At 35.8% G+C, this 24,043-nt stretch overlaps 1 protein-coding gene across 3 annotated transcripts; it reads left to right on the top strand.

Annotated features, from left to right (window-relative positions):
- The first annotated feature begins 14,729 nt into the window (after nt 1-14,729).
- On the top strand, nt 14,730-23,659 carry LOC131537323 (gastrula zinc finger protein XlCGF26.1-like). Of its 3 annotated transcripts, XR_009270247.1 has the most exons (3): nt 14,730-15,101; nt 18,361-19,808; nt 19,896-23,659. XR_009270247.1 is itself a non-coding variant. In XM_058770662.1 (2 exons), the coding sequence occupies exons 1-2, from the start codon at nt 14,933-14,935 to the stop codon at nt 19,584-19,586; spliced, it is 1,395 nt and encodes a 464-aa protein (XP_058626645.1). In that variant the 5' UTR covers nt 14,730-14,932; the 3' UTR covers nt 19,587-23,659. The 3 variants fall into 3 exon arrangements, 2 of the variants coding, with proteins under 2 accessions (XP_058626645.1, XP_058626646.1); XM_058770662.1 differs by having other exon boundaries at nt 18,361-23,659; XM_058770663.1 differs by lacking the exon at nt 14,730-15,101 and adding an exon at nt 17,193-17,852 and having other exon boundaries at nt 18,361-23,659.
- Nucleotides 23,660-24,043: the final 384 nt, after the last annotated feature.

Below are 24,043 nucleotides of genomic sequence, written 5' to 3'. Positions count from 1 at the left end.
TTAAACAGGCTACATGTGAGGAATGAAAGTTTGGATGCCACAGACATTTTTGCGGAGTAGGTGGTGGAATTTTCACAATAATTTAATTAATTGATTCACATAAATACAGCGATCTGTGACGCCACATTAAAGAGCTTGAAAATCACATTATTGTAAGACACATAATTTGTGTTTCGTTATAAAACTGATTTTGAAAGCTGAGACTTTGTTTTATATTAAAAGCACTAAAAGCACAAAGCTTAAGCTATTGCTATTGGGTGGCTGGCGCACTACAAGTAACTAATGCAATGGAAGACATGAAATATTATTTTCAAGCATACTGTCCCCGCGAGTATGACACATGGTATGATTTCTGCTAATAATCCCACATATATTTGTAGTGTATTAAAAAAGGGTTAAATAAGAGAGCTACAGCTAATGTCAATTGAGTGTGTGAGCTTATGTTAAGATAAACAGTTGTTCCTGTTCAGTCTGTTAATAAATATCATATTCTTGATATTAAACTGTTTCCGCGAGTCCTCAAAATTGACATCCCAGTAAGATGATGCGGCCGCTCAGAATCAATTCCGGTAGCCTGGCAACTTCTCCCGGTGCTCTCAATGCGGGCCATTTGCATGCGCAATATTATAACTTTAATTTCTACGATTTAAATTCTCAAAACATTTAGACTTTATTCTTATAGTATTTCGACTTTATTCTCGTAATATTTCGACTTTATTCTCGAAACATTTCGACTTTAATCTCAAAACATTTCGACTTTAATCTAGAAACATTTCGACTTTATTCTCGGAATATTTTGACTTTAATCTCGTAATCTTAGATTATTTTTATTTTTTAACGTGGCACTAAAACGCCGTCGTAGATTATGGCCTGTACAGGGTCAGATCCATAATTAGGCAAATTAATAAAAAAATTAAAATAAAAAAATTAAGTAATATGAGATTACTTCGGCTTCGAAATGACAGACACCCAGGGCCGGATTATCCATAGACGGGATTGGGCGAGTGCCCTGGGGCACCAGCCAATAGGGGGGCATCAAGTGATTAAGATAATGACTTATATAAGATAATGAATATTTTTCATATTTTGTAAATATATTATTTTGCTGGAAGAGATGCAGATACATACAAAATGAACAGTTAATGATACAATATATAAAGAATTAAGAATTAAGATTGGGTCAGGTCATATATTTGCCCTCTCCATCAGAGTGGATAGGCAGCATCGCGGTTGTGCGAAGCGTAAATTAAAAAAAGAGAAAATATCATAACACATAGCCAGGGCTCTACAATGCGACCATTTTAGTCACATTTGCGACTGAAAAGTACTGCGTGAGACTATCAAAAAATATTTAGGAGCACCTGTGCGACTAACCTGATCAGCATATTGTATTTGGAGTAACTGGAGTTTTGTTCATTGCTGAGTTATGCAAGCTCACAAATCCTCTCGTTATAACAAACAAAGTGTAGACAGGGTGTAAATAAGAGATTTGTTGTGCAGTGCAGAGAGTTTCATTGATTATAATGGAGTTTTGTGAGATCGCGATGAACTAAAGTGAGTAATAGCTTTTAAAGGTTATTAAGGGAGTTTGCAAATGTGATATTAAATGAATACAACAGTTCAATAAACAACAAGTTAATATTAAGTGACATACATTGTATGACTTTAACAATATTGCCTGATTTTGCTCTATTTCTTTAACGAAAATAGTTTCAAACAGTCACAGCTGAGCCGATGCGCATCTCCAAGCGGTGTTGCGTTTATGAATGAAGCTGCATTTTAAATGAATCTAGTGAGTCAATGATTCAATTACCCATTCATAAAGACACTTGCTTTGTTCCTGAATGAATCAGCCATTCAAATAAATCAATTGAATGAATGATTTGGTGATAAAATCAGTGACTTACCCCCACCTGCTGGCAGTTTTATTTTTATTTTTAAAGTGTCATTTCAGTTATTTAAATCCTTTCAATCAAACAATAGGTCTGTATTCAAAATTTATATTTAAAACATTAATCTCACAACATTGTTATGAATTTAAAACATCCATGCCACCTAAATGCCACTTTTGTGTTCTTCTGTGCCACCTTTGTAGTGGAAACTAATTTTGTTAATACTGATTTCTTTTGATTGGTAACTTATTCTTTTTATTCTACCTGTTCTTATTATATATTGTTTAGGGGGGTGGGGGGCACTTTAAATGTGGTCACCCTAGGGCACTACACTGTGTTAATCCGGGCCTGCAGACACCAAACAAAAAAGGTAATGTTAATTTGATAATGTTAACACGTATCAAGAGCTCCCTTATCGGTTCTGCTTTCAGTACTGGAGAATAAATAATTCTTATATGAGAATATAATTCTTATATGTTTTTATTGGTACATGAATGTTATCTTGCCCATTTTATCTCCCCAACAGATTTTAATTTGAAATAAATTTATAATGCATTTTCGCTATTCCCAATTCAGAAGACACGCATAGCCTGTGTCTCAATGCTTCTCATACTCTGCCCCATGCGGCGCGTCTCACGGACGAGCCGATTACACTTGCCGCGCACACGCAGCCTGTCTCGTAATGATCGTTTATACTCGTTCTGCACCACAAGCCTCTACGAGCGCATCTGGCAGAGAGGTTTGACGCATGCGCGAAATCTGTGTCAACTCGCCCCTGGCTCCGCGTTCAAAAGAATTCTTTATTAATTTATGTAAATTCAGTCTGACTGCTTTGCTATTTTTTACTTGGATGAAATGAAACATGCAGCACATTTTCAACTTGTTCTTAAAATCCCAAATACTTAAAAATGAATAAATCAGCCTAACCTATGTAATACTGTAATAATTGACTAAAGCAATACAGTTCTTTATTTACACAAAATAAACTAATCTTTCCTGTGAAACTCAGTAATTAAGTAAATTCTGTAATAGTAGTAATACCATTATAATATTCCCTGCTGAAAAAAACAAACAAACAATAGAACCCCTCCCAAAATACAAACTTAATGTAACTTAATGTAATGTAATGTAAACTATAATGGTGTCTACTGGTATTTGATGGATTCTATTGGTGGGATGTAATCTGGCAGATGGGAAACAATAGAACAACAGTAATTCCAATTGAAATAATGCCCAAAACACACTACAAAAAGGAATTTTGTAATTGTTTTAATGGAAACCATAAGAAATTCTGTGATGGTTTAAATTTGTTTTTGTTTTTTCAGCAGGGTAACGATACCCGTACTATTGACAATATTAAGCTGAAGCTTGACTTTGCAAATCAAATCTCAATCGCAATATCTGTCAAAAAAAAAATCACAATTAGATATTTTCCCCAAATCGCACAGCCCTACTTCCTCACCTATCCGGCGGTAATTAAACTACAGCACAAAGGTGAGCAGATGATGTTCGACTCTTCTCAAAAGGTGGAGGATTTTGTTACTTCACTGTCACTGATAAAATCAAATAGACTACACATAAGATAAAGAAAATAGTGCTGTGATTTCGGCTATACTTGCATGTAAAATTAGAGAAGCAACATAATATGTGTTTTAACTGAAAGCGCTGGTCCACTCAGCCGCTCGCTGAACAGAGCAGACGTGGAGAGAGAGAAAGAGAGAAAGCCCAGATAGCAAAATTCCTGAAAACCAAGACCAAAACACAGTTGATTTTTATTCTAATCCTGGTCTTCCGCACATTCCTCATGTGGCCCACATGCTGCATGCAATGGTGGCATTTTGGCAGTGGTTCAAAAGCAGGTCACTGCACAGCCACATTTTAGCTAATAATGAACCAAATATACCTTTATCTGGGCCACACTAAGCCTTAAGTGAGTAATGCATCAACATTACTCAACATATTGTAAAGAGAAATTTAAAAATGTTCTCCCTAAATGATCAAATAAGTTCTAGAAATGTCCTACTTGGTAAAATCATCCCAACCCAAGTTTTGCACAAGCAGCAATTCAAATGTCACAGATAAATATTCAAAGACACATTTCAAGACTAGAAACAGTTCTTCACAAGTTAGAACCTAAATGCTTCTCACACAGACTCTACCTACACAGTAAGTCTATAAGTGTCACAGCTACACTGTGTTAAAGAGCGCACGATGAAGACGAAAGGTTATATATCATAAGTCTTTAATCCAACAAGGGTAAATCCAAACACAATTTAGCACAGCAACATTCAAGAGATATATATGCAAGACCAGGGGCCCGTTTCAGAAAGGAGGTTAAGTGAAAACTCTGAGTGTGTTAACCCTGAAATGAGGGAAACTCTGGGTTTTCCATTTCAAAATGGGAGGTTTGTCAAACCCTGGAAAGCAGGGTAAGTCAAGCCCGTTTCTGAAAGAGAGGTAACTTATACTCAGAGTCAGTTACCGTGGTAACTTACTCTGTGACCCTAACCTGGTCGGGAGCAGGTTTTCTTCGCTAAACCCAGAGTTTATTTCGGTCTCCACCCCTGTTTTAAAGCGTAAGCGATGTTTGAATACCTTATTCGTTCATTCATGCTGCAAAATTGCTTTTCTTACTGAGTATTTTGTCTTATTTCAAGTACAAATATCTAAAAATTCTTAATATGCATTTTATAGATGAAAATTGTGTGTTAGTCTTGTTTCCTGGTGGATTTTCCTTTTAAGTGAATTTTACATAAAACAAGTTTAAAATTGTCCACCATAGGGTAAGAAAAATAATCTTAATGCAAACTGAAACAAGAATATTTTTAATGTATTGCCCCATTGACAGATAATTTGCAAAATAAGAAAAATGCACTTTAAAACAGAGTTGCAGAGCACATTACACTGAAAAAAAATTATTAATTGAATTTACTAAAAAGTTTTAAGTGGTTTCAATCAATTTATTTTAGCTACATTTAATTTTAACCCAAAAATCAGAATTTCCTTCAGGATTTCCAGTGTGGTTGGATGCATTGATGACAAGCATATCTCCACCATCGCACCTTCTGAAAATGAAACTAATTACTGTATGGAATGGAAGGATGTCAGATGGAGGAGTAGCTACGAGATGCCGTAACCACTGCTGTTAAATCAACACAAATTATTCACAATTTTTTTGGTCATCTTTATTACCTACAAATACAAAAGCAAAAGTTATTCTTTTTACTTTTGGATTTTAGAATTCTTCCAATGCTTGACCATCTCCTCTTCATCTGTCAGTGGTGCTGGTGCAGGTTCTCGCTCTGCCTTTCTTGCTGTCGACAAGTCAGTATTCATTTTATTAGGCTACTCTAATTAAGAAATGTAACAGGTTGGATTAGAGATTATTTAATTACGTGAAAAGAGTGTTAGACTATGTGGAAAAAGCTGCACCGCATTGAAATAGACATTGAATGATATTTAATGTCAAATGTTTGTAAAGAATTTAGCCCACGACCATGAACCTTTCTTGCTTAAAGCTTTACCATGATTAAATTGTGTTTGTATACTTCATTTTTAGCTGCTGCCACATTCTTGTTTCTTTTTTTCTGTCTTTTTCCTTTTTTTTTTTTGGCCATGGGATTCCATTAAAATGAATATTAGTTCAATAATTTACAGTTTTCACCTCTGATATTATAACAGTTATTAAGTTATTGACATTTATAAAGAATCAAAGTTACGCATTGACATGCTCTAAACTCAGAGTCAACCTACTCAGAGTTGAATAAACTAACACAATTCAGCCGTTCTGAAACCTCTCACGGTAAGTCAACTCAGAGTTCAAGTTTAAACTCAGAGTTGGTTGAACCTCCTTATTGAAACGGGCCCCAGACAAACTCAGAGTGAACATAAGTACTCAGACCAAACAAGGATTATTAACTAGGCACACCTGAGGGGTATTGCATAAAAGTAGAATTAAGAAAGCCAGGAAAGGCGCGGCTTGACCTATAGTTTAATCAGCACGTCTTGGCTTAGTTCGTTGCACGTTTGCTGAGCCAGGATGAGAACGTGCAGCTATGACAAGCCAGGTGTAGATAGTTGGGATAAGTGCTCGTTCACGCCATTCTTGAACAGACCAAGGGATCAATCACAGTATCAATGATGCAAAAATGGATAAAACCCAGTTCTCACCAACTGAGCAACAGCTTCTAATGGAAACATGAAGAGGTGAAACATATAATAAGTAAAAAGGGAAATACAGCTGCTATAATAAAACAAAAAGAAAAGGTCTGGCAGACAATAGCGGACCGGTTGAATGCGTAAGTATCCAAATAACAAGTGCTCTACTGAAGCCATCATAATTATAATTCAAGGAGTTACTTGTCACTTTCACAAATTAACAGTTGTACAATTTGCCTTAAATGTGACCAGTGGACATGCCTGTTACTCATGTCTGTTACTCATGCAAACACATGTATGAATAATTGCAAACATCCACTATGTGCATCTATTTGATCTATTTTGTTCATTTTATCTGTTTAATCTATCTCATCCGTCTACTCATTTATCTATTTTTATTTAGGTTGTTTTTCTATCTAATTGATTCTATCTAATCTATAATCTGATAATTTGATCTCTTTTTATCTAATCGTTTATTTATTTTATTTCTCTTATCGATCTATCCTTCTTAAAGAACAAGCATGTCTGGCCAAAAAAGGACCTGGCAGCAAGTCAAGATTAAGTACAATAACTTTTTGCAGGCTGTACAAATTAGGTGAATAGTGTCTGCTGACATGTTTTATTGTCTGTACTGATTTTAGCATTAAAAAAAAAAAAGGCTCATATATCTGGGACGGGGGGTGGCCCTCCAACCCAAGACTTCACCACAGCAGAGGAGCTGGCCCTGGAGTTGAATAAAGGGAAGCCAGTAACGGAAGGGAACCAGGGAGGGACAGCCACAGACTCTGGCCAAGCAAGAGAGACTGGCCTCTTCATACAAGGTACATTATTGCCATACTACTGCACATGGAAAACAATCAAATATTTAGATTTTGTTACGTGGACTGTCTGACTTCGCCTTACCTCGCAGTGTCTGGTAACACACTTACACTTCTGGAGCCACCAGACTATGATCCGCCAGTTTCACAGACAAGGCTTAAGCCTAAACCTAGACTAAAATGTAAGTCTGAGCTGTTTAAACTGAAAGAATCTTGCACTGACTGATCTTACAATATATGAGTGCTTTTGTTTTGTCTCAGGATGCTCACCAGTAATGTTGTTTTTCTAAGTTTATCTGCAAGTTAGGTCAAAAATGACTTAAATGACCTAATTGAACTAAGGCCTAATCCTGGCTTAGTCTAAGCCCTGTCTGTGAAACCGGGCCTTTATTAAAATCGTAGACTTGGCATGTACTGTCAAAATTATCAATACAAGTTCTATTGAATATGGCAGAGGGGATGGCACATCTGCAGCAGTGGAGTGCACTTCTGCCGATGATGAGACTGTGTCGCTGGACTCCAGAAGGCTTGAGGTATCATGTCAATTTTGTGTACATTTTTAGTCCATAATGGATAAGTAGTCAGCAATGTGGTGCTAATAAAACATATTTTTAACAGGATCCAGACACTGTGCAGCCTGATGACATATTGAGTACTGCCTAAAGCAGGGGTGTCAAACTCAGTTCCTGGAGAGCCGCAGCCCTGCAGAGTTGAGTTCCAACCCTGCTCCAACACACATACCATCTAGTTTTCAAATAAGCCTTAATGAATTGATTAGCTGGAACAGGTGTGTTTAATGAGGGTTGCATTTAAACTGTGCAGGGCTGTGGCCCTCCAGGAACTGAGTTTGACATCCCTGGCCTTCAGTAAATCTACATTATGCACAAATCTTGCTGTGCTAATTGATAGGTGTTTTACAGAATTCACAAACTGTCAGACGTCTCCATACACAATGCATCTTAAGAGACAGATAGAGCTGGCTTTGGTTGTTTTTATGTTGTTAAAGTTAACATTAAGAAAAGAAATATGACTGTTTGTAAAAGGAAATTATTAAATTAGTTTTTAATTATTTATTTCACATTGGTTTGAATCAGATTTGGACAGATGGTCATTTTACACCTAGATGGTTCATCTTACCTACTGACTCGCCTCGACTCCCTAACCCGGCGCAAACTGATAAATATAAATTTTTCTATTTATAGGCCTACTACTATTAATATGGTTTTAATAAATTATGATGTGTTCTAGATTACTAAGACAAGTGATTATAATGGGAAATATTACAAGAATTAAAGTGTGACAAACTGCTAAATATTCTATATGATGATTTACTTGCTGGAGCTTTAAATCCATGTTTGCAATGTTGAACTGCCTTTAACAGCCCCCCTTCGCTCTTTTTCTCTCTCTGGCTCTGTCTGTTTTTTTTTTGGTCCTCAGCCAATGAGGGCAAAGGGGCAGTGGCTCTAGCCACCAGGCCACCCCCCTGTGCATGGCCCTGGTGAGCAGCACACAGAGACAATCGATTGTGAATATAAGGGAGTCCAGTCCACAGCGAATCAAAGTTTCTTGAAGGTAAAACTGCTGGAAAGTCAAACTCCAGAGGAGAGTCTTAAAGAGTCTTGAATAGTGTCGACCTCAATAAGAAGGTTTTGAGCCAAGTTTGGTTCTTTTACCCTTCTTTGGTGAAATGGCCAATACGAGGCATGAATTTTGAGCGGGAGAAACATTCTGTGTCTCCATTTATGGCCCATTTGCATATTGCTGGTCAGTTGGTGCAATTGGTTGGTGCAATTTTACTCCAAAGTACAGTAAAAACCGTATGATGCATTTCACGATCGCATAGTGTACATCATTGTTTGAGAAATAAAGACCAAAGTTTTGATATGTTTAGTATCTTCTGGATAGTGGGGAAATTTAGCATATACTGTAAATGTAGGCCGGTGGGGCCAGGTCTGTAATTCATATGCAAATGTCAAAAGGCTAAAAGGGTCTCGAAGACATAAAGTCCAAACGATGATCAATGATATTAAGCAGACGCTGCAATACTTATGTCCATATTATAGTGTATATTGATTTTCTTATCAGTGTGTGTGTTCGAAATGACTGCTTTAATGCTGTTTACTGACACTGTGTGAAATATCATGCTGTGAATATTTACAGATGCATAGTAGGCTCATTTATTTAATTCATTTGTTGTACAGACCACGACTAAACTACTTGTCAAATGATGCCATTGACTGCCTGGCAATTAAAATAAATTGAAGTTCAAAGAAGATAAACTTCCTCCAGTGCTTGATTTTTCTAATCAGAATTATTGTCCATCTGCTGCAAAACCAGTGACATTTAGTAAATGTAGGAAGTGCTTCTGCACACTTGTCTGGCAACCTCTCGTATCCAGCATGTTTGCTGAGATGTTTGTCTTCATTCTGTTATATGAAATAGAAACTCATTACTTTGTAAGAGTCTTATTCTGTATCTGTTCCATTAGATATACTAAAAAACAAAACAAAAAAAAAACCTCTTAATAGCTTAGTATTTTCTCTGTATGTTCTTAAAAAGTACTTGAAAATAGTACACAATGGGACCGAAAAGTACACATCAATCAGCGGCTGGTCTGTCAAATAGAGGCTATTGCTTTGTTTCCCGTTTTAATTTGAAATGGGCCTTGCAACAGAAGGGGCCACCACTTGCGCTCGACAAAAAGAGCCCGCCTCCTGCCTCCCGCCTCCCGCCATCATGCCATATACATTATTTCTGAAATTAAACTTGAGGGCAAAAATGGCACCAAAATAAATACAAAATGACCCTAAATTCAAGCTATGGGGTAAAAAAAATGTCCTTGTATGACTTCTTGTTTTTAATATTTATAACAGGATATAGTTAAGCAATACATGAGCGCTGTTTACCGAATTTTAACACGATTGCAAATGTGAAATTGATTTTACACAACAGTTCAGCAAAAATCTAATATTATGTGACTTACATTTTAGACTCAGAATATTGTCTGCTTTTGTCTCGCCAACAAAATTAGTTTTAAACAAAGGCTGATAAAATGAACACGACGCTGAGATTGCTGGATAAGGAAAACTTGTCAGAGGTTTTGCAGCACTCCATCTTCAGAAAGTTGATGAATAGTATAGCCTTCAATTAAATATATATATATATATATATATACACACATAATGTATATGTATGTGTATATATTCAGCTATATACAGATGTTTTCGAAAGACTGTTTTTCGACTTTTCTGTTAAAATTTGTTTAATGATAACATTGAATGTGAAAGCAATTATCAATTGTTATCATGAGTATGAAGATAGGAGTATTGACAATTCTGTAAACTTCATTATCATGAATGGCAAATTATTCATTCTTAAATGTTGATTGTTTAAATCTCTGTAATGACGTTTTTCTGTAATGAATTTACTTTTTTAATGAAGTCTCTAAAAGTTGTGAAAGGTACATAAAGTCATGGCCAAAAATATCGGCACCCTTGGTAAATATGATCAAACAAGGCTGTGAAAATTAATCTGCATTGTTAATCCTTTTGATCTTTTATTTAAAAAAATTCACAAAAATCTAACCTTTCATTAGATAATGAGAATTTAAAATGGGGGGGGAAATATCATTACGAAATAAAGGTTTTTCTCTAATACACATTAGCCACAATTAACGGCACCCTTTTATTCAATACTTTTTGAAACCTCCATTTGCCAGTTTAACAGCTCAATTTTCTCCTATAATGCCTGATGAGGTTAGAGAACACCTGACAAGAGATCAGAGACCATTCCTTCATCCAGAATCACTCCAGACCCTTTAGATTCCCAGCTCCATGTTGGTGCTTCTTCTCTTCAGTTCACCCACTCATTTTCTATAGGGTTCAGGTCAGAAGACTGGAATGGCCAGCAGAAGCTTGGTTTTGTGATCAGTGACCCATTTTTGTGTTTTTGAGGTTTGTGTTTGGATTATTGTCCGGTTGGAAGATCCAAACATGGCCCATTATAAGATTTCTAACAGAGACAGTCACTTATTGATTTTTTTATCTGTTGGTATTTGAAAGAATCCATGATGCCATGTGTCTAAACAAGATATCCAGGACCTCCAGCAGAAATATAGGCCCACAACATCAAAAATACAGCAGTATATTTCATTGTACACATGGGGTACTTTTTATCCCTGTCTTCACCAAACCCATATTGAGTGTTTGCTGCTAAAAAGCTCATTTTTTTTAGTTTCATCTGACCATAGAAGCCAGTGCCATTTGAAGTTCCAGTCGTGTGATAACTGAATATGCTGGAGTTTGTATTTGGATGAGCGAGAAGAATTTTTCTTGAAACCTCCCAAACAACATGTGGTGATGTAGGTGCTGTTTGACCATTTTTATTTTTAAGGTTTTCTGACCCTGAGACTCAACTATTTTCTGCAATTCTCCAGCTGTGGTCCTTGAAGAGTCTTTAGCCACTCAAACTCTCCTCCTCACCGTGCATTAGGACGATATAGACACACGTCCTCTTCCAGGCAGTTTTCTAACATTTTATATTGATTGGAAATTCTTAATTTTTGCCCTGATGTTGGAAATGGGAATTTTCACTGCTGTAGCTCTTTTCTTAAAGCCACTTCACTAATTTGTGAAGCTCAATTATCTTTTGCTGCACATCAGAAATATATTCTTTGGTTTTTCTCATTATGATGGATGATTAGGGGAATTCGGGCTTTGTTTTCCCTCCTATTTATATTTCTGTGAAACAGGAAGCCATGGCTGGACAATTTCATGTTCATAATCACCCTGGAGTGCTCAAAATTGTGAATATGAATGGGAATATACTCCAGAGATATTTTACTCATAAGAATTTCTAGGGGTGCCAATAATTGTGTCCAAGGTGTATTTGAGAAACATTTATTTCATAATGATATTTCCCCCCCCCATTTTAAATTCTTATCCAATGAAAGGTTAGGTTTTTGTGAATTAAAAAAAAAAATAAAAAGATAAAAAGGATTAACAATGCAGATTAATTTTCACAGCCTTCTTTGATCATATTTACCAAGGGTGCCGATATTTTTTGGCCATGACTGTATATTGTAAGTTACTATGATTCTGTATTTAGCAATGATTCTGTATGTCTTTTGTTTTAGTAGTTTACATGTTCTATAATAATAATAATAATAATAACAATTCTGAGGCTATTGACCCTGCCTGGTCCAGTTTCAAAGCACTGGCCCGACAGTAGAAAAGCAGCTAATGACACCTTGTTGATTTGTTGGCCAGAGGAAAACTGACCCCCAATTGAGCCTGGTTTCTTGCTTATTTGGGGACGACACTCAATACTGAACAATGTTATCAATTTGATTACATATCACAATGTCTTGTTTTGCTCACAGAACACAGCAGAGACTCGTGAAATGCACCTGATTCTGCTGTTTCACTGATGCAGGAATGAGACTCAGACTCTTCAACATTTATCCTGCTCACTGAGTTATACTTTCATAAATGGTCAGCACAGCTCTTATGTAAATATGGCATGTTTTTTAAAATCATAATATTTCATGTTTGAGTATTTATAGTCAAATATGAGGAAGCCGAACATTTTTTTCTTTTTTAAATGTCTGTGTGGCTGCACCTCATCAGTGATCAGGCATCATGTTTTATGAACAGGCTTGTTCTTACTTTCTCTGATTTAGAGAGACCTTTTTTTCTTCTCCAAATGTAAATGGATCTGTTTATGTTCATGTTGGTGTTTTTATTCTGAGAACATCTCAGGGTATGTAGCCAACACATTATTCTCTGTTTTTGCTAATAGTGTTGAAATTAAGCAGAGCTGACAAATTTAAATCTGTACACTCGCGAAGTATTTCCCTCCTCTCTCCGCTTCACTCCAGTCCAGCGGGTGGCGCTAAAACACACGTTTGTTTCCCAAACACCATTAAACCTCAGAAGAAGTTTAGTTTTACCGCACTCTCTGTTTTTTGGTCGTGATCTGTTTGATGAAATGTACCATGTTTCTAAATAGAAAGATACAAAATTTAATCAGATCACTAAATAACATTACCTGTAATTTTCCCATCCTCACAGTCGTGACTAAGTTTTGAAGCAAGCAGGAATATCTGGAGGAGTATCATCTGAACTGAGATCTGCTGCTGTGAAGATGGTGTTTGTTAAAGAGGAGAGTGAAGAGGACACGAGTGAACCAGAAACCTGGAGAATAAAACATGAGGAACCAGAAACATGGAGAATAAAACACGAGGAACCAGAAACATGGAGAATAAAACACGAGGAACCAGAAACCTGGAGAATAAAACACGAGGAACAAGGAGGTTGGTGTTTTATTCTTCATTCATCCCTAAATAGTTTACATTCCTTAACACAAAAAGTAAGGGCTTAATTATCATTAAAAGCCACCTCTTAAAAATGTGGTGGAACTGACAATGAGAAGATTTATATTTTATTTTTGCTCGTTGCTATCTAGAATCGTAAAAACTGTTGAACACATCAGATTCACTTTGTTTTTACATTAGTGTAATCTCAAACATTTTGTGGGCAATGGTTTAGCTGTTTTCTGCTCAACTTTGTGTTATATTACTCCCCAAAAAAAAAAAAAAAAAGGTAAAATATGACATTTTATCTTTTTCCTTGTTGGACCAAATGGTAATGGAAAAATTATATTTGCTAAGGTCTCCCATATGCATCTACACGTTTACTCTGCTTTTAGTTATTTCACCTCCGACAAAATGTGAAAAGATCCATTGTTCATTCGTATACAGATGACAAAGTTGTCAAAACGATCCTGTTCACACAGGTCCATGGATCTTCATTTTGTGAAGAAACTATGCCCCTTTCGGTTAAGTTTCCTGACCAACAACCGCTGATCTTTATCTGAATATTAACCGTTAGCTGATAAAATTAGAATAATAAATGAAAAGGATTAACAATGCAGATTAATTTTCACAGCCTTCTTTGATCATATTTACCAAGGGTGCCGATATTTTTGGCCATGACTGTATATTGTAAGTTACTATGATTCTGTATTTAGCAATGATTCTGTATGTCTTTTGTTTTAGTAGTTTACATGTTCTATAATAATAATAATAATAATAACAATTCTGAGGCTATTGACCCTGCCTGGTCCAGTTTCAAAGCACTGGCCCGACAGTAGAAAAGCAGCTAATGACACCTTGTTGATTTGTTGGCCAGAGGAAAACTGACCCCAATTGAGCCTGGTTTCTTGCTTATTTGGGGACGACACTCAATACTGAACAATGTTATCAATTTGATTACATATCACAATGTCTTGTTTTGCTCACAGAACACAGCAGAGACTCGTGAAATGCACCTGATTCTGCTGTTTCACTGATGCAGGAATGAGACTCAGACTCTTCAACATTTATCCTGCTCACTGAGTTATACTTTCATAAATGGTCAGCACAGCTCTTATGTAAATATGGCATGTTTTTTAAAATCATAATATTTCATGTTTGAGTATTTATAGTCAAATATGAGGAAGCCGAACATTTTTTTCTTTTTTAAATGTCTGTGTGGCTGCACCTCATCAGTGATCAGGCATCATGTTTTATGAACAGGCTTGTTCTTACTTTCTCTGATTTAGAGAGACCTTTTTTTCTTCTCCAAATGTAAATGGATCTGTTTATGTTCATGTTGGTGTTTTTATTCTGAGAACATCTCAGGGTATGTAGCCAACACATTATTCTCTGTTTTTGCTAATAGTGTTGAAATTAAGCAGAGCTGACAAATTTAAATCTGTACACTCATGAAGTATTTCCCTCCTCTCCGCTTCACTCCAGTCCAGCGGGTGGCGCTAAAACACACGTTTGTTTCCCAAACACCATTAAACCTCAGAAGAAGTTTAGTTTTACCGCACTCTCTGTTTTTTGGTCGTGATCTGTTTGATGAAATGTACCATGTTTCTAAATAGAAAGATACAAAATTTAATCAGATCACTAAATAACATTACCTGTAATTTTCCCATCCTCACAGTCGTGACTAAGTTTTGAAGCAAGCAGGAATATCTGGAGGAGTATCATCTGAACTGAGATCTGCTGCTGTGAAGATGGTGTTTGTTAAAGAGGAGAGTGAAGAGGACACGAGTGAACCAGAAACCTGGAGAATAAAACATGAGGAACCAGAAACATGGAGAATAAAACACGAGGAACCAGAAACATGGAGAATAAAACACGAGGAACCAGAAACCTGGAGAATAAAACACGAGGAACAAGGAGGTTGGTGTTTATTCTTCATTCATCCCTAAATAGTTTACATTCCTTAACACAAAAAGTAAGGGCTTAATTATCATTAAAAGCCACCTCTTAAAAATGTGGTGGAACTGACAATGAGAAGATTTATATTTTATTTTTGCTCGTTGCTATCTAGAATCGTAAAAAACTGTTGAACACATCAGATTCACTTTGTTTTTACATTAGTGTAATCTCAAACATTTTGTGGGCAATGGTTTAGCTGTTTTCTGCTCAACTTTGTGTTATATTACTCCCCAAAAAAAAAAAAAAAAAAAAGGTAAAATATGACATTTTATCTTTTTTCCTTGTTGGACCAAATGGTAATGGAAAAATTATATTTGCTAAGGTCTCCCATATGCATCTACACGTTTACTCTGCTTTTAGTTATTTCACCTCCGACAAAATGTGAAAAGATCCATTGTTCATTCGTATACAGATGACAAAGTTGTCAAAACGATCCTGTTCACACAGGTCCATGGATCTTCATTTTGTGAAGAAACTATGCCCCTTTCGGTTAAGTTTCCTGACCAACAACCGCTGATCTTTATCTGAATATTAACCGTTAGCTGATAAAATTAGAATAATAAATGAATAGAATGAACAAGTACTGTATCTGTGATGATACATTAAAAATATGCATTGTTAATTCAGTGGTAAGAAATTAATATAATATTAAAGTCAAATATATGTTATTCATTTTTAATGTCTGTAAAAATAAAATTCACATTTTTAAAACCCAATATTTTGTTGAAATCATTATTTGGTGCTTAAGAAACGTAATATCTGGGTTATTATATGGTACATGGTAGTTATAATAAAGAAATCTTATATTAACGGATAATTCAATCTCATTTAATGCTCCTTATGATGGTTAAATGTGCTCTGATTATCTTTAATGATTAAATAATAGTTTGAAACAAGACATGGTTTGTAGTATTATTGATTATTGAAGTCCATATCTGTCCGTCTTCCATAACGCTTATACTCTACTCAATCTCAACAGGTGGGTTGCACGTTAAATGAAGTCAGATATCATTGTACTTTTCCTGTACACGAAGCACATACTTAAACATTGAGCAGTTTTGGGCGATGTTGATAAAAATGATCCACTGTTTGAGATTTAGCTGTTTTGTATAGTGTATATTTATATGTAGCCTATATTCTTTATTTTAGGATTGGCGGATAAAAACTTAGGATATGATGATAATTCACTGTAGTTCAGTAAGACATGGGACAAACCAGCAAATGGTTTTAATTTAAAGAACAACTGCGGTGACAAATAAGACAATAATACCAAATAGCTCATCAGCGTGAACTGGGGTTTTATGTGTGGATAATGGAAATAAAAACCTTGTTAAAACTATATATATTTTTTTTACATTTATTTGCATATAGGCCTATTTTAAATGTTTTTGTTTACTAAAACAGCTGTTATTACAGCAAATATAAAAATTAATGTGCTTTAGTGGGTATTTAAGCAATAAATGTTCATTTTCTCTGCAACATTTTTATTTATACTTTCATAGGTTATATGCATAAATTAAATTACTCGTTTTGTTGCTCAATCCTTTAAAAAGAACCAGGAATCACTGTACTATATTAGGCCTACTGATTTTAGATTTGTAGTAGTTATTATAGTCTTTAATAAATAAAAAAAAAAATAATAATAATAATTCACAGAGAAGGTCTCTTTTACTCATTAAAAGTGCTCACATACCTATTGCACAGATTTACAGCTCTGAGTGATTTAATATTCGATAAATTCATCCCATACACGGATTAGAACATACACACACACACACACACACACACACACACACACACACACACACACACACACACACAACGAGGGTGTGGATACATAAATAATTGGATTTTTAATATCTGATGTCACAGACACTTATTTACTATAAGATAGGAACCTTTAAAAACTGTAATCAATATAGGCTCAAATATTTTATTAAGATATAAACAAGGAAACATTGAGCTTGCCATGAAAACATTTTATTAGCACTTTATAACCAACAAGTATGTGACGCATTGAGCAACGTACTGTAGGCTATAACTCATCTCTTTAAACAACAACAAAAAACGGTTGTGCGTTAAAATGTAAAATCAGCCGCTTATAAAAAGTCGTGGCCTAATGGTTAGAGAGTTGGACTTGTAACCCAAAAGTCGTGGGTTCGAGTCTCAGGTCCAACAGGGATTGTAGGTGGGGGAGTGAATGTCCAGCGCTCTCTCCACCCTCAATACCACGACTGAGGTGCCCTTGTGCAATGCACCGAACCCCCAACTGCTCCCCAGGTGCCGCAAAATAAAAAATGGCTGCCCACTGCTCCGGGTGTGTGTTCACAGTCACGTCACACTTCTTCATACAGAATAACATTTCTAATAATTCTCCACTGAATCATGTGATCTGTTGAGCACTGTCCATTTACTTCCACATGTGCGAGTGTTAGTCAGAGCGCGTTCACTCTCTAGATCTTCTCAATTAAAATCGAGTGAAATGTTTTCTACACATGAAATATGAAAGCAAATAGACATGATTATGATGATATATTTTCTGTATGTGATTTGTATGCAGCTCATGGTATTTTTATAGCAATAAAGGATGTTTATGACAAATATTAGCTGTGTAGTGTTATTAAACGTACAAAGAGTGCATATGTCTGCTTATTATAGAATCAAAATCATCTATAGATCACAATTGGAACAGTCGATGATGGTTTAAAGTGGGTAAGCAAAATTACATACATTTTCAAGTGTAGCTTTGATGCTAATTGTACTTCTAATTATATTTTAGGATGTGGCCTATTCTTGTTAAGCATTATGGATAGTTTGTTTCTGGTGTAGAACCAAACTTTGTTTATCTAAATTTAGATGTTAAATCCATATACGAGATACAAATCTGAGGAAAAATGCATTGTTGGTCAGCACCACCTAGCGTGCTATTCGCAGAAGGCAAACAATCGTTTCGTGCTCTGTGTGGAAAGACCTTTAATGATCATAAGTTCTACTGGGGTTCAGTTTAAGGAGGTGTTTTCAAGATACAATTTTCAAATGAAACAAACAAACAAAAAAAGCTTTTTGTGCATTTTTGCTGTTCAATTACAAAACAATAGCAATTTTTGGGGCCTGAAAATGCAAACTTTAAAAAAAAAAAAAAGTTCAGTTTTCTGTTGCTATGTTCCTTTTGTTTTCCAAATGTCCCAATTGATTTATCACTTTAATGTTTTCATTTTAGGCCTGATGAAAGTGAAAGAAGAACAAGATCTGAATGAAGTAGAGGAGAAGCATCAGGATCAGAAAGATCATGATTCCACCACTGGAGAAAAATCAGTGAGTTGCTCCAAAACTGAAAACCGTTGCTCACAAAGCAACATTCAAATAACAGAAGTCAAAAGGCCTTTCAGCTGCTCTCAGTGTGGAAACTCATTCACGCGTAAAAAATACCTTAAGGATCACATGAGAATTCATACTAGAATAAAGACTTTCACCTGCTCTGAGTGTGGAAACACTTTCAGCCATAGAGGAAGCCTTTGGAATCACATGCAAATTCATACTGGAATGAAACCTTTCACCTGCTCTGAGTGTGGGAAGAGTTTCAAACAGAAAAGAAACCTTGACGAACACATGATGAATGTTCACACTGGAAAAAGGCCTTTCACCTGCTCCGAGTGTGGAAATACTTTCAAACGCAAAGGAAGCCTTAACAATCACATGTTAAATCATACGGGGAAAAAGCCTTTCACCTGCCCTCAGTGTGGAAACACGTTCAGCCATAATGGAAGCCTTTGGAATCACATGAAAATACATACTCGAATAAAGTCTTTCAGCTGCTCCCAGTGTGGAAAGAGTTTCACACAGAAAATAAATCTTAATGAGCATATGCTAATTCACACTTCAGAAAAGAAATTCACCTGTCCTCAGTGTGGAAAGACTTTTACTTGTAAAGGAAGCCTGAAGACTCACATGTTAATTCATGCTGGAATAAAGCCTTTTACCTGCTCTCAGTGTGGGAAGAGTTTTAGATATAAAGGATGCCTTAGGGATCATTTGGTAACTCACACTTCAGAAAAGCATTTCACCTGCTCCCAGTGTGGAAAGTCTTTGTCACGTAGAGGAAGCCTGAAGAATCACATGTTAATTCATACTGGAATAAAGCCTTTCGTCTGCTCTCAGTGTGGAAAGAGTTTTACACGGAAAATACAACTCAATGAGCATGTTCATATTCACAGCTCAGAAAAGCCTTTCAGCTGCTCTCAGTGTGGAAAGACATTGTCACGTAAAGAAACCCTTAAGAATCACATGTTAATTCATGCTGGAATAAAGCCTTTCACCTGCTCCCAATGTGGAAAGAGTTTCACACAAAAAAAACAACTTAATGTGCATGTGCGTATTCACACTTCAGAAAAGTCTTCAGAAAATACTTTCACATGTAAAAGAAGCCTTGAGATAGAGTTGGACTGATAGACGATGCCATCGTTCATTGCTGATGGCTGACAGACTTCATGATGTTGAGCTGGCATCGTGATTCCTCTCCCCACCCCATCTCCCGCAATCTGCTGCATCCCAATACTGTGTTCAGGAAGGAAGTGGCGTGTCCTATGGAACACCTAAAGAGAATAAATACGAGATGGGAGGAAAAAAAAATATATATATATATTATTTCTCTCGCAATTATATCATTGGGTAATTATACTATATATAAATTGTGAGCATCAGGGAGCCGTGAAATAGTTTTTGAATGTGTGCTTGCTTTTTACTTTCAATTTCAAGATTTGCGCTCACACATGCTCAGTGTTTACTACAGAGCGGCAGTATTTACCACACCTTTTACAAGATTAGATGTTTGTCAGAGATGCTCGGGATCTTCAAATCATTCACCTTCATCCTCAGTCATCTCTCATTACTCTGTTTAGGTGGTAAGTGAAATCATATGCACTGTAATGTAACAGGCTACCTACCGCTAGCAAGCAGCTAACCAAGTCCCTTTAGTGGCTCCGTAGAACATGTTTGGTAACAATTTATTTTAAGGTGTCCATAATACAGAGTAATTACATAGTTAAGTACTTGGTGGTAGCCATTGTACTTGCATGAAACAAAATGTACTTACCATGTAACTAATTTATGGAACAACCTGTACCTATAGTTTGTAATTATGTACATGTAATAGGCAGCTACTGTTACGCATATGTAACAGACCGAGTCTGTTACACAGCTACTTATGTAACCAAAAGATTATGTTGCAGACATTATACAATGTAATTATAAATGTAAGTACACAGACATAAGCTACTTAAAATAAAGTGTATCAGGACTGTACTTAATTGTACTTCGTGTATCTATATTGTACACCTTATCTATCTGCACCTTGCAGGGCTTAAAGTTCTCCGGCACCATGCCGGATCTCCGGCGTGCAGCGTTTGGCTGCGAAAAAAAAAAACATGTTGATATCACTGTCGACAGTGTCGAGTCCATGAGTTTGCCTACCAATGGTATGAGAGGAGCACAGCTTTCACTCAACCAAACTAACATTACTAGCCAGTAGCCAATCAGAATTTTTTGCTCTTATAAACATGAGACGCAAAAAACAAAAAAAACAACACGAGACGAGCCTAATAGTAGGCAGAGTCGCAGTTCTGATGAATGGAGAAGTGCGACAAAAAGCTGTGAGGCGCGATGGTCAAAGTCCATCTAGCGCATATTTACATGGAAAAACTAATTAAAAAGCAGCGGAGCTTTGGAAACAGCTCAGAGTAATCATGTCATCTCCATAAGAACGATATGATTGCCAGAACAAATTTACCGAGCTTTTTGAAAAGGTCCTGTTCACATGATCTCTTAATGGTAAATTTTCCGGTAATTTACGAGTAAGTTAAAGACTGTATGTGTGAAAAGGGCTAAACTCTTCCTCTATATGCTGTGAGAATTGCTTAAAGTTCATCTGGGAAAACAATGTGCATTATCTCACTATAGATTTGTAACGTAAATCATTTATAAACCTTTGCCAACACAGGAGAATACGTCAGCCTATGTCTAAATGCCATGTTGTACATCGCAATTTCAAAATAAGTTTCTGCATGTGGCCAAATATTAAAATTTATTGGATTAAAACATTGTTTAATCATGGTGGCCGTTGGCGCCCTCTGCAGGTATTTGGTTATAATTTACTTAAGTTGGTTATGTTCATATGTATAGGCATATTACATTATGTAGCCTATTTTAACGGTGTTGTTCAATAAAACCATGTAATTACTTGGTTTTGATATCTTATTTGAGCCAATTATTATTGCCTCATCGTTAGTTTATATATAAATAATCATACTACAGCCTGGTTTTCACTTAGGTCTGTTTGTGTTAATAAAAATATCAGATTACTCGATTGTCAAAATAATCAATAGATTACTTGATTACCAAAATAATCATTAGTTACAGCCATAGATTAGTTAAAATATTTCAAAATAAAACTGTATTTTTACTTTTTGTAATTAAAAGACATATTTTGTCATTGAAAATTTCTTAAAAATAGCATTCAAATGGTCTCATTCTAGTGAACCAATTATCTGTATTTTGTCTCATCTCGTGATCTAAATATATTGTCACACCCCTAGTGTTGATAAGCGGTGATATAGCTCATAATTTTCCAAGTGTATGATATAGCTTTCATTCTTCAGGTCAACTACGAAAAAAAAAAAATCAGTTTCAATAAGGCAAGCAATAACTTTGCCATAGTATCCTTTCAAATGTTTAAGTTGCAACAGTCATTGCATGCTTTGCATGTGCTGCCCCCTCCCCCCGCCCCCGGGAAAAAGTTCAGGCTCAGGATTTTTTTTTTGCTTTAACCCCTGACCTTGGTTTGATTTTATCCACCAGTACACAACTAAAATACATGTAATACCTTTCTAATTACATATTACACAAACATAAGCTACTTAAAATAAAGTGTATCAAGATTGTACTTAAGTGTACTAGTAGCTGCATAACAGACTCAGCCTGTTACATACGTGTAACAGTAGCTGCCTATTACAGCTACATAATTACAAACTGTAATTACAGGCTGTTCCATAACTTAGTTACATGGTAAGTACATTTTCACAACCATGTTCACATATCGCTTCCTTTTTGTATGATTAAGCTTTAGTTGGCATCTGCAGATGGCACGCCGGATTGTGTTTACCGACAGTGGTTTCTGGAAGTATTCCTGGGCCCATTTAGTAATGTCAATGACAGAATCATGTCGATGAGTGATGCAGTGTCATCTGAAGACCACGGGCACCCAACAAAGGTCTTCGGCCTTGTCCCTTACGCACAGAAATTTCTCCAATTTCTCTGAATCTTTTGATGATGTTATGCACTGTAGATGATTAGATTTGCAAAGCCTTTGCAATTTGACGTTGAGGAACGTTGTTATTAAAGTATTCCACAATCTTTTTACGCACTCTTTCACAGATTGGAGAGTCTCTGCCCATCTTTACTTCTGAGACACTCTGCCTCTCTAAGACATCCTTTTTACAGTTAATCATGTTACAGACCTGATGTCAATTAACTTAATTAGTTGCTAGATGTTCTCCCAGCTGAATCTTTTCAATATTTCTTGCTTTCTCAGCCCTTTGGTTCCCCCGTCCCAACTTTTTTGAGACCTGTAGCAGGCATCAAATTTGAAATGGGATCATTTAGTGGATAAAAATGTAAAATTTATCCGTTTAAACATTTGTTATGTTCTCTATGTTCTATTGTGAATAAAATATTGGCTCATGTGATTTGAAAGTCTTTTAGTTTTCATTTTATTGAAATTTAAAAAATGTCCCAACATTTCCGGAATTTGGGTTGTATTTGAAATACAAAATACTATCGTGTAAAAGTATCTTTTGAAAAAAATCTAATGTATTTTGTATTTAAGTATATTTAATCATAATATTTTTGTATTTTCAAAATACATAAAATACTTTTTGCCAATCATCCTCTTTATTAGACTGCTTATTTCCTGTATCAACTAGTTCAAACCTCAAACACGCCACTTTCATGCATGTGAGCTGCAGCTGTATGACTCCATTTATAATTGGGTAATTACATTTTCTGGATTCTTGTAAGGAAATAAGGAATACTACTGCCTTTGTGTGCCATCAAAATTTCCTACTTCCAATTTCAGAAGTCCTGATTACAAGCATGTCACATTCCAGTGCTTTGCTGTTGGATAGAATAGGAATCGTGGAGGATGCCAGATTTCCTGGAAAAATCTTATTTAAGCCAAAATCGTAGATATTTAAGATATTTAATTTTGAATGAAATGTAGCATCCCATTTGTTGACAACTATATCATCATTCACAGTGCTTATAGTTAGGTTGTTGATGATTCTGGATTTACAGTCAAATACATGCTGTTTTGCTGTGTATAAACCATACAGAATGCTTGAAATGGTTATTGCACTACTATGTGCATGACTTCAACGTTAAAACAAGGTGATCTTGCTTTTTTGGGAAACAAGCATACCTGGCTATCCCAGCAGGTAAAAAAAGAGCACTAGCAAGGGGAACATAGCATTGGCACTAGTCAGTTTTGACACACTATTTTCCTATTTGATATTGTAAAGTTGCTTTGACACAATCTGTATTGTTAAAAGCTCTATATAAATAAAAGTGACTTGACTTGACTAGTCAAATGTGTTCATTAAACTTTAATCATTACTGCTTGCTATGGCAATATCACAATATATATGTTGGTGATGATATAAAGTGTAAATCGATTGAACTTTTTCTATATCGTTTATATATCGTCATGGTGTGCAAATATATATATGTGGAGCTTTTAGTGGGCTGGAGCTATTGACACGTCAGAGTGATATAGAAACATGAATAAATGAGTAATAAGAAGCTTTCTCTGTGTGTGTGTGTACCCCAAGACAAAGATAACTATAATGCCAATA

This window comes from Onychostoma macrolepis, chromosome 03, assembly GCF_012432095.1.
Source record: "Onychostoma macrolepis isolate SWU-2019 chromosome 03, ASM1243209v1, whole genome shotgun sequence".
NCBI classification, from domain to species: domain Eukaryota; kingdom Metazoa; phylum Chordata; class Actinopteri; order Cypriniformes; family Cyprinidae; genus Onychostoma; species Onychostoma macrolepis.
The sequence above is the reverse complement of the archived record's forward strand: the minus strand, read 5'-3'. Positions and strand labels throughout refer to the sequence as shown.

Coding starts and splice junctions, on each gene's coding strand:
- LOC131537323 (XM_058770662.1), top strand. CDS start 14,933: ATGGTGTTTGTTAAAGAGGAGAGTGAAGAGGACACGAGTGAACCAGAA. Junction 15,102..18,360: donor AAAACACGAGGAACAAGGAG/GTTGGTGTTTAT, acceptor TTTTCATTTTAG/GCCTGATGAAAGTGAAAGAA.